General features: G+C 43.4%; 1 protein-coding gene across 1 annotated transcript; it reads left to right on the forward strand.

Moving 5' to 3' along the window:
- The first annotated feature begins 4,543 nt into the window (after positions 1-4,543).
- Positions 4,544-7,354, forward strand: LOC123141545 (protein CNGC15b). The gene is made up of 5 exons (XM_044560656.1): positions 4,544-4,649; positions 4,834-5,401; positions 5,505-6,007; positions 6,138-6,249; positions 6,348-7,354. The coding sequence occupies exons 1-5, from the start codon at positions 4,621-4,623 to the stop codon at positions 7,191-7,193; spliced, it is 2,058 nt and encodes a 685-aa protein (XP_044416591.1). The 5' UTR covers positions 4,544-4,620; the 3' UTR covers positions 7,194-7,354.
- The last annotated feature ends 2,680 nt before the right edge of the window (positions 7,355-10,034 follow it).

Below are 10,034 nucleotides of genomic sequence, written 5' to 3' on the forward strand. Positions count from 1 at the left end.
CAACAGTTTGTGGCATATTTTTATAAAAGAAAACATCTGAGCACCCGCGGCAGAGTCGAGACTCAAACCAGGGTGTGCAGTTTTCGCTCCCACAAAGCTAACCAATAGAGCAGTGCTCTATTCTCTCCATGTTGGTATAGGAAGAAAAGAGGGTGAATTAAGCGTAACGGATTATTAGCTTCTTGTTGTGAAACTAGCCCATCGGGGTTTAAGTCCTAACTTTGGAATTGGAGCTCACATTTTTTTTAGATTTACTTTTTTGTTTCCGATGATGTTTGTTTAGTGAGAGATAACATTTTCGTAGACTATGAAGCGTCAGTGGTGATTGTGCCAGCTCAAGCCCTCGGGTGTACTTATTGAGGTAAAGTGTGCATTTCATCTGGATGAGTGTATGTGCGTGTAGTACATGCGAGCATCTTCGTTTGTAATATAAAAAGAAGAGAACAGAGGGAAAGAAGGCTCCTTGTCTAATTCTTACAGGAGAATGAGTCCTTGAACCCGGGTCGGCGACAGCTCCAACCAAGTTGTCTACCACTAGACCACAGGAGAGTTCTCTAAAAAACTGATTGTAGTGTCTTTCTAAAAAATAAGGGAAGGGAATAGGAAAAATAACATAATACCTGAGTGAAATTATTTTCACTAACTTTTCTTTCGGAGAGGATTATTTTTCATTTCACAAACTGGCTTCTAAAGGGCAGATCAAGCTATAGCCGATTGGGGAAAATGCCCCCACTCGATTTCGGGCCCATCAATGCTAGGCTTGTAGTGCACATGTAGCCCTAGCGTCACTATGGCTTTATGTCACGGTTGGTTTGCTCTGTTTTGATTTTCTACAGGTTTTTCTCAATGTATTTTTTGTTATACTTGGTTTCCTTTGCTTTTTCACGGGTTTCTTCGGTTTTTGTTTCTTTCTCTCTAGATTATACTTTTGTTTTCTTTATTTCTTTCTTGGTTTTCTTTGTTTTCTTTGGTTTTCTTTGCTTTTTCTTTTTGATTCTTTGTTGGTTTTTATAGGGTTTTGTAACACATGTTTACTTTTTTCAGAACACAATGTACATTTTCAGCGCACACATGATTTTTTTTATACACGTTGGTCATTTTTTAAATACATAATGTATAATTTTTAAATTTTCTATTTGCAAACTTTCTTGAATCCATGGTAATATTCTCTAAGTACACATTTTATCATTTTGTAATGGCAATAATCATCTTTCTAAACTACACGAACGTTTTTATATTTTTTAAATTTTTTTATGAAAGTTGTATAAATATTTTATTTAATGAGATGAACATTTTTTAATTCAATAAATGTTTTCTCAAAAATGTCAAGACCATTCTTTCTGAAACGTGTGAGCATTTCTTAAGTGGTATGATTTTTTAAAATTATGCAAAATTTTGTTTTACAATATAAACTTTTTTAATGTCAAAAAATATTTACTGAAATGTGTGAACGTTTTTTAAATGTAGATATTTTTAATGCCATCAATATTGTCTAAAAGTTGTGCGTACATTTTTTGACACAGCATAAACATTTTTCAAACACTACATAAACAATTTCAATACAAATACTTATATGTTAGGATATTTCGAAATATATTAAAGTTTAAAAGTAAAATAAAAAATAAATGATATCAAAACAAACGAACGATCGGAAGGTAGCAAAGGAGAAAGCTACGTTTTTTGGGCCTGCCAATTTAGTACGGCGCCATAGGCGTGCTGGACTGCTCGCAGAAAGCGCCACATAGCTGCGCCCCTCAGTCTTTCTATAAAAAAAGCCGCGCTCCTTGGACCCGGGCGCCCCTATGTCTCGCTTATAGCGAGACGTAGGGAAGGCTCGCCTGAAGGCGAGCACGAGATGGGCCGATCCAGGCGCGCGGGGCCGGTGCCTTGTTTATTTATTTATACCGGTCAAAAAAAGTATTTATTTATTGTTTTCTTCTTTTCACTTTTTTATGTTCCAAATATTTTTAATACATATATATACAAAAAAACTTTGCACAAAATATTTATAAATGTTAATTAAGCATTTGAAAAATGTTAAATATAAATAGAAAAAATGTTTCTGTATATGGAAAATCTCAAGCAATCCTCTAATGGCAAGTTTAGTCGAGGGTATTAATGCGTGCTTAGTCTCCTTGGAATATATGAAAGGTTTATCGAACCTAGGAAATAATGGCAAAATATCCTGAAACGTACTGAAAAAAATTAAAAATCTACCTGTGTCCCAACAAGCCTAGTATAGTTGTCAATTGCATTAGCCTTGCTAGTTGCAACAAGTAACAGGTAGAGACTAATCGATAAAACATATTTGTATTTTTGGAATAAATAATAACTAAAAATAAAGAACATATAAAAGATGTTTTGGCTTATGGAGGAAATTGGACCAGGTTCATATGTTTAGTAGCAGCATCTCCCATAAACACGATGAGACATAATAATAAACATGAGCCTATGAAATTGAGCAATTCACACTAGCTATCATGGTATGATAAACATGGTTTGAGATCGAACTGGATAGGCGTTACTTTCATAAATCCACTAGATCAACACATACTAAACTTAATGGTACTACTCCACTCAAAGTCATCGAAACCCATGTATACGATACGAAACCTTTGCCAAATGACCTAAATGCAGGATCGACTCGTGAGTCAACATAGCATGCGGAAACTCCCTTCCCACAGCGCGTCAAACACCTTAACTGCACGCCAAAATGCTTCTTGCACGCCTTCGCGCAAACACGTTGTCGTTGTTCATCTCTGGATGCGCGGTAATCAACTCGATCAAACAATACGCTACCCTATGATGTCGCCCCTCAAGTCGCGCCACCCTGACATCCTTGGTACCATTCTTCTGGAGAGTGCGGCTGTCAGTTCTCTCCCATGGCACATATGCATTTATATTGAGAGTTTGAGACATCGTGCGAGTCCGAATAGAGTTGGATGTCTAATTAGTTTCCGCTATTAATTTCATTGGTATGTTGAAATAACTACTTGCCATAGTTTTGTACTCAATCTAATTAAAGAAAATAAATAACCATGGTTTTGTACTTAATCTTTTTTGTTGATATGGCTTACCATAATTGTGCATTCAACCTGGTTAATTGTTGTTTGGTGAAACAGCTTGCCATAGTTTCACACTGAATTTGTTTGCTGAAATGACTTGTCATAGTTTTGCACTCAATATTTTTGCTAAAATAGTTTATCATTGTTTTGCATTCAATCAGCTTACTCAAATTGCTTCCATAATTTTGTACTAAACTTATAGATGTGTTTGCTGAAATAGTTAGAAAAACACCATTTTTTCTGACAAACAAGCACTACTAATTTATGCAAAAAAGAAAGGCGCTACTAATGTGTAGGTCCTACACATCAGTGGAGATCGCTGACAAATTACTTTTCTTTAGTATCGTCGTCTGCAAAACACTGCTGCCAGACACGAACGTGTTTGCAATGAAAAATAAATAGGCCTTGCAAAGCTATCGATTCCAGGACTAAGTCACACAATGCTACATTTCTATCGACATGCAACTTGCTAGTGCAAAGTAACCATGATCTGTGCGTCACATGATTCAAGTCACGCTACGCAAAATCAAAATGTGGGAAATCATTCGCTAATTATTCGTCTCAAGATAACTTATTATTATTATGTCGAAAGAAATGATAATATTTTTTTGACCCCGAGACCATAGAACAATTGTTCTATGGTTATTATCTATTACTATATGTACAGAATATACAGAGAGTATCAACAAATATTACATCAACCAATTCCTTTTCTAGGCCACATAGGAAATAGAAGGATAATCAGTCTTTCAGGTTCATAGATGAACACTGCACCAGTTCTTGAGGTGTTCTGCTTTCTGTGGTTTAATGCGCATGATAGTGATCTTGAGTAGTTATTTCATGTTGAAACTCTAGTTACTGGTGCTCTGGGCAGCATTCCGGAAAATCTTGTCATTTTGTTGTGTCCATAAACTTCAACATCCCATGATGATGATCCAATATCATTGAGAAGCATCATTAGGGCCAGTTGCAATTCATCAAAGAAATGATCATCATACTATATTCTGTCCTGGTAGTGGTAAAATGTCCACCTTCATATCTGTCATGAGAAGTCATTGAAAACTCTATACGCGGTATGAAATTGTACGAACGGTCCATCTGCGACAACTCGAACTTCACGAATTTTTTCCTTTCGGACACAATCATTAAAGCTGAATGAATGGCCAGGGAGGCAGGGATTCATGAACTCTAGGTTTTGAGCTTAAACATCAGAGACAAAGTAAACAATAAAGGAGCGTCACATGCAGGTTGATAGCCTGATCACATGTTCTCGGTGTTTGCCTGTCCAAATGAAAAAATGTCAACAAAAATTTCCTCTGGTCGATCTGCCTTTATGCACAGAAGAATCACGAGATCCCTGTAAAATTAGTTGCAGATGGCCTTTCGATTGATTCTCGTGGCTCAGCACAGTGTTGCCGTCACTTTCCCTTTGGCTGAAGAAGACAGTAATGGTGGTGTGCCTGTTTGCACAAGATGCCAATACTCTTGCTTATAAGATATCTACCCATGCCTCTATACGTGATAATTTTGACCAGGAGCTGTTAAAAGAGCGGGCATGGCATGCTGTGGTTCACGAAACGTCAGGTGAGCCTCCGCTCGACCAATATCACCTTGCTTATCAGGGTAAAATTGTTGGCTTGACATTTCAGTTCTCAAGGATTTTCGCGTTAGGTGTCACTAATATCACCCTGCAGTGAACTGTACTATGTTTCCAGATTGCTGATGATATATTTTCTTACATATTTTCTCTGCTGCATTACCATTCCAGGTTTCAGAACGATCTCGAGGTGCAGCAGTTGAAAGCAATCTCCTTGGAGAGCCCATCAACAGCGAGCAAGAACCACAGCAAGCTGCCTCACGATCCAAGGAAATGCAAGCTGGGCTCCCGGGTCTGCCCGGAGAGGCCGTGCAGAAGCATCAGGGACAGGGTGCTGTCGCGCGCCTTCTCGGAGGAGCTGGAGTCGCTGATGCACTCCGGCGGCCACCTCTTCTTCGACCCCCGCGGCCGGGTGATCCACCTGTGGAACAAGATCTTCCTCACGGCGTGCCTGCTCTCGCTCTTCGTCGACCCGCTCTTCCTCTACCTCACCGGAACCCAGCAGAACATGTGCATCGAGTTCAAGCACTCGCTGGCGCTCATGCTCTCCGTCATACGGTCGCTGCTGGACGTGTTCTACGCGGCCCACATCTGCCTCCGCTTCCGGACGGCGTTCATCGCGCCGTCTTCCCGGGTGTTTGGGAGAGGAGAGCTTGTGATTCAGCCCTACAAGATCGCCATGAGGTACCTGTCACGGACCTTCTGGTTTGATCTCATCACCGCGCTGCCTCTACCACAGGTAACTTGGACATTTTATATTCAGTGCTCTTTCCGTGAATGTCAAGAACTGAAATGCTCTGTAGAAATCTTCTGAAGTGCGTGTTTCTCCTCGGTACCCACAGTTCGTGATCTGGGTCGTCGTGCCTATGCTGAAGGAATCCGCCACGGCAAACCGGAAGGACATCCTTCGGTTCAGCATCATCTTCCAGTACCTCCCGCGGCTCTTCCAGATCTTCCCGCTCACGAGGCAGATCGTCATGGCGACCGGAGCCATGACGGAGAACGCATGGGCCAGCGCGGCGTATAACCTCATACTCTACATGCTGGCAAGCCACGTTCTGGGAGCATTGTGGTACCTCTTCTCGGTGCAGAGGCAGGAGGCGTGCTGGAGAGAGGCGTGCAATCTGGAGGGCCCCATGTGTCGGACCGAGTTCTTCGATTGCAACACCGTAAGCAGCAACAGGACCATCTGGTACGAGCTGAGCAACATAACAAGATTGTGCACTCCGGACAATAGTTTCTACCAGTTCGGGATTTACGCAGAGGCGTTCAACTATAAGCTCACGACGTCGGCCTTCACGCAGAAGTACTTCTACTGCTTCTGGTGGGGACTCAAGAACCTCAGGTTTGAAATTAGCCCATGCATGCATGCTTGTTACTCTGTATATCAGTTATTACAGATTTATTTGTTGAGAGGAAAAATCAGTTACATATTGGCCATGTTTGTTTCTAACTAGTATAAAAACATGTTTCAGTTGCCTAGGACAGAATCTGGCGACGAGCTTGTACATTGGAGAGATAAGCTTTGCAATCGTCATTGGCGTCCTTGGGCTGGTGTTGTTTGCTCTGCTCATTGGCAACATGCAAGTAAGATTTCCTTCCTTCAGACTCTCATCAATCTTGCAGCAAACAATAAACAAGAAGTTGTGGAAGAACTGACATTTCTAGTATTTTTGTCTTTGCAGTCGTATCTCCAAGCGACCATGATCCGACTGGAGGAGTGGCGGACGAAGCGGACGGACATGGAGCGGTGGATGCACCACCGGCAGATACCCCAGCCGCTGAAGCAGTGCGTGAGGAGGTACCAGCAGTACAAATGGGTGGCCACCCGCGGCGTGGACGAGGAGGCCTTGCTCAAGGACCTCCCCATGGACATCCGGCGCGACATCAAGCGCCACCTCTGCCTGGACCTCGTCCGGCGAGTGCCTCTGTTCGACGAGATGGACGAGCGGACGCTGGAGGCCATCTGCGAGCGGCTGCGGCCGGCGCTCTACACCCGTGGCACGCGGCTGGTGCGCGAGCTGGACCCCGTGGACTCGATGCTCTTCATCATCCGAGGGTACCTCGACTCGTACACGACGCAGGGGGGGCGGTCCGGTTTCTTCAACTCGTGCCGCATCGGGGCAGGGGAGTTCTGCGGGGAGGAGCTCCTGACGTGGGCGCTGGACCCGCGCCCTTCCGAGTACCTGCCGCGGTCCACGCGCACCGTGCGGGCCGTCTCCGAGGTCGAGGCGTTCGCGCTCGTCGCGGAGGACCTCCGGTTCGTGGCGTCGCAGTTCCGGCGCCTCCACAGCGCGCGGATCCGGCACAGGTTCCGGTTCTACTCGCACCAGTGGCGGACGTGGGCGGCGTGCTTCATCCAGGCCGCATGGCGCCGGCACAAGCGACGCCGCGCGTCCATGGAGCATAGGATGCCCCAGGCAGGCGACGGGCGGGCGGGAGGGAGCGTGAGGTGCCGCCGGCACAGCTGCGACGGCAAGGCGCTCAAGAAGCCCATGGAGCCGGATTTTACGGTGGAACAAGAGATCTAAATTGTAAGGGGCCGCCTATTCTTGAGGAGATAGCTGAAAACGTTTTCAGTTTCAGTCGATTGTATAGGAACCGTTGGATAGGAAACGGACGGACAGATCTTCTATTCTACCACCAAACGTTGACTGCTCAATCCTGTTGCAAACTGCCGCATTGCATCCGGGGGACAAACCTGGTGTCCTTGACGTATCCCCCTTGTTTCCTTTGCGAGAGAGATCCGGCGATGGCAGCAGCTCACACTTCCTACGGCCTACTCAGATATGGTAAATTCATCTTGGCCACTGCTTTTTTGGGAGGTCAGATGGAGTGAAAACAATCTGATCCTAGTAACCAAGAGCGCCCTACCCTTCGCGCGTCCGTCTTATAGTGATGTCGACGACGCTTCCATCCACTCGCCACCAGACAGTAATTGGTCGCTGGAGTGGCAGGGCACAGAGCCGGGAGGGGTTGGGCGAGGGGCTTCTCCGCAGGAGCCATGCAGGCACAATGTTGCAGTGCGTCGAGCAATCTTACGCCTTGTCTTAAAGCGTTGACGGCATTAAGTTCATCTTTATTTTCTTCAACAAGTTGACCAATAAAAACAGTATGAGAGCTAAATGAAGCATATCAATCTTGGCATTTAAACTCGATAGAGTTTATGTTTTTTATAGTTGGACCTCCTTCGGTATGTCATTGAACACAAGTTGTTCAAAAGCTTCTTTACTTGAACTTGTGTCATGGTCATAAATGTCCACTTGCAACTCACTCTAACATGTTTCCGGATATACGATTTAATCGAACATAAAATAGTGTGCAAATTTAGCCAACCATCTAGTCCATGAGGTAGACAATTTTTAAGCATATTTTTCATTATTTTCCCATGCTCATCTAGATGTCGGTGATAATATGTTGTTTGAAGTTCATGTTTAGATTTCTCATTTGTATTATCTTAATAGGAAGGAAATATTTTCCAATAGAAACATCTTTGCATTTGTTGCATGAATCAATACTGTTATTAGGCAAAGATAATAATATCTAGCACTTAATGAGAAAAAAATACCAAGGCTTATAGGTATTTTGAATATAAAGTTATAAACACTGCTTTCTCAAATGGATTTGGAAGATCCTCTAAAAATAGTGATGGGCATTGACTAGATTTTATCACACAAAATACCTATAGGAGCATGATCTCGGCCGAGTCGGCCTGAGCTCTTAGTTCTGGCAGCTGCTTCTGCGCATCAACACTGGATATGTCTGGGGATGAGACACGCTATAGTGGATGGCCGACGCATCCTAGTTTAGGTTATCAACTTCTTCATGCATATTTCCCTTCGCTCTTTGCCATCGTTGGGATCCTCTAATGCGGTTATCACGGTTGTGTTGTATGATGGTCAAATAAATCTATCATTCCGGTGATTGTTCAACCTTAAGGAGACAATAGCCTAAACAAAGTTGATGGCATTGCTGGGAATATCCCTCTCTAATGATGTCGATCAAATCTCTTCGCATATGGGACCCTCGAGACAGTCTTCCCCGAGGGATTGGAGAGTAGCGCATCACAGAAAGAAGTTCTCATGATGCCTACACCAGCCAGAGAGGAAGCTAATGATGTTGATCATGAAACTTCGAATCAAGCTGCTACTGAACTTCGTAGGTCGACCAGGACATGTACCGCCCCTGAATGGTATGGCAATCCTGTCCTGGAAGTCATGTTGTTGGACAACGGTGAACCTACGAACTATGAAGAAGCAATGATGAGCTCGGAATCCGACAAATGGCTTGAGGCCATGAAATCCGGATAGGATCCATGTTCCATGTACGAAAACCAAGTATGGACTTTGGTAGACTAACCTGATAACCGAAAGGCCATTGAGAACAAATGGATCTTTAAGAAGAAGATGGGCATTGATAGTAATGTCAACGTCTCTAAAGCTCGACTTGTCGCAAAGGGTCTTTCGACAAGTTCAAGGGGTTGACTACGATGAGACTTTCTCACCTGTAGCGATGTTGAAGTCTATTAGGATTACGTTAGCAATTGTTGCATTTTTCGATTATGAAATCTGGCAGATGAATGTCAAAACAGCGTTCCTTAATGGTTTCCTTAAGGAAGAGTCGTATATGATGCAACCAGAAGGTTTTGTCGATCCTAAGGATGCTAATAAGGTATGCAAGCTCCAACGATCCATTTATGGACTGGTGCAAGCATCTCGGAGTTGGAATATTCGCTTTGATGAGGTGATCAAAGCTTTCGGATTTATCCAAGCTTATGGAGAAGGTTGTATTTAAAAGAAAGTGAGTGGGAGCTATATAGAATTTCGATAATACTGTATGTGGATGACATATTATTGATTGGAAATACAATATAGAATTTCTGGAAAGCATAAAGGGTTATTTAAACAAGAGTTTTTGTATGAAAGACCTCGGTGAGGCTGCTTACATATTGCGCATCAAGATCTATAGAAATAGATCAAAACGCCTGATTGGACTTTCACACAGTACATACCTTGACAAGGTTTCCATGAAGTTCAAAATGGACCAGTCAAAGAAGGAGTTCTTGCCTGTGTTGCAGGGTGTGAAGTTGAGTAAGACTCAAACCCCGACAATGGCAGAAGAAAGAAAAATGATGAAAGTCATCCCCTGTGCCTCAACCATAGGCTCTATCATGTATGCCATGTTGTGTGCCTTGCTATAAGTTTGGCTGGGAGGTACCAGAGTGATCCAGGAGTGGAACACTGGACAACGGTCAAAAATATCCTTAAGTACCCAAAGAGGAGTACGGAAATGTTTCTTGTTTATGGAGGTGATAAAGAGCTCGTCATAAAGGGTTATGTCAATGCTAGCTTTGACGCTGATCCAGATGAATC

The sequence above is a fragment of the Triticum aestivum genome, chromosome 6D, assembly GCF_018294505.1.
Source record: "Triticum aestivum cultivar Chinese Spring chromosome 6D, IWGSC CS RefSeq v2.1, whole genome shotgun sequence".
In the NCBI taxonomy this organism is placed as follows: domain Eukaryota; kingdom Viridiplantae; phylum Streptophyta; class Magnoliopsida; order Poales; family Poaceae; genus Triticum; species Triticum aestivum.

What these genes read in the sequence shown, in the direction of transcription:
- LOC123141545 (XM_044560656.1), top strand. Translation starts at nt 4,621, where the DNA reads ATGGCATGCTGTGGTTCACGAAACGTCAG. An exon ending in TGTGGTTCACGAAACGTCAG is followed by an intron (nt 4,650 to 4,833) that starts GTGAGCCTCCGC and finishes TTACCATTCCAG; the next exon opens with GTTTCAGAACGATCTCGAGG. An exon ending in TGGGGACTCAAGAACCTCAG is followed by an intron (nt 6,008 to 6,137) that starts GTTTGAAATTAG and finishes AACATGTTTCAG; the next exon opens with TTGCCTAGGACAGAATCTGG.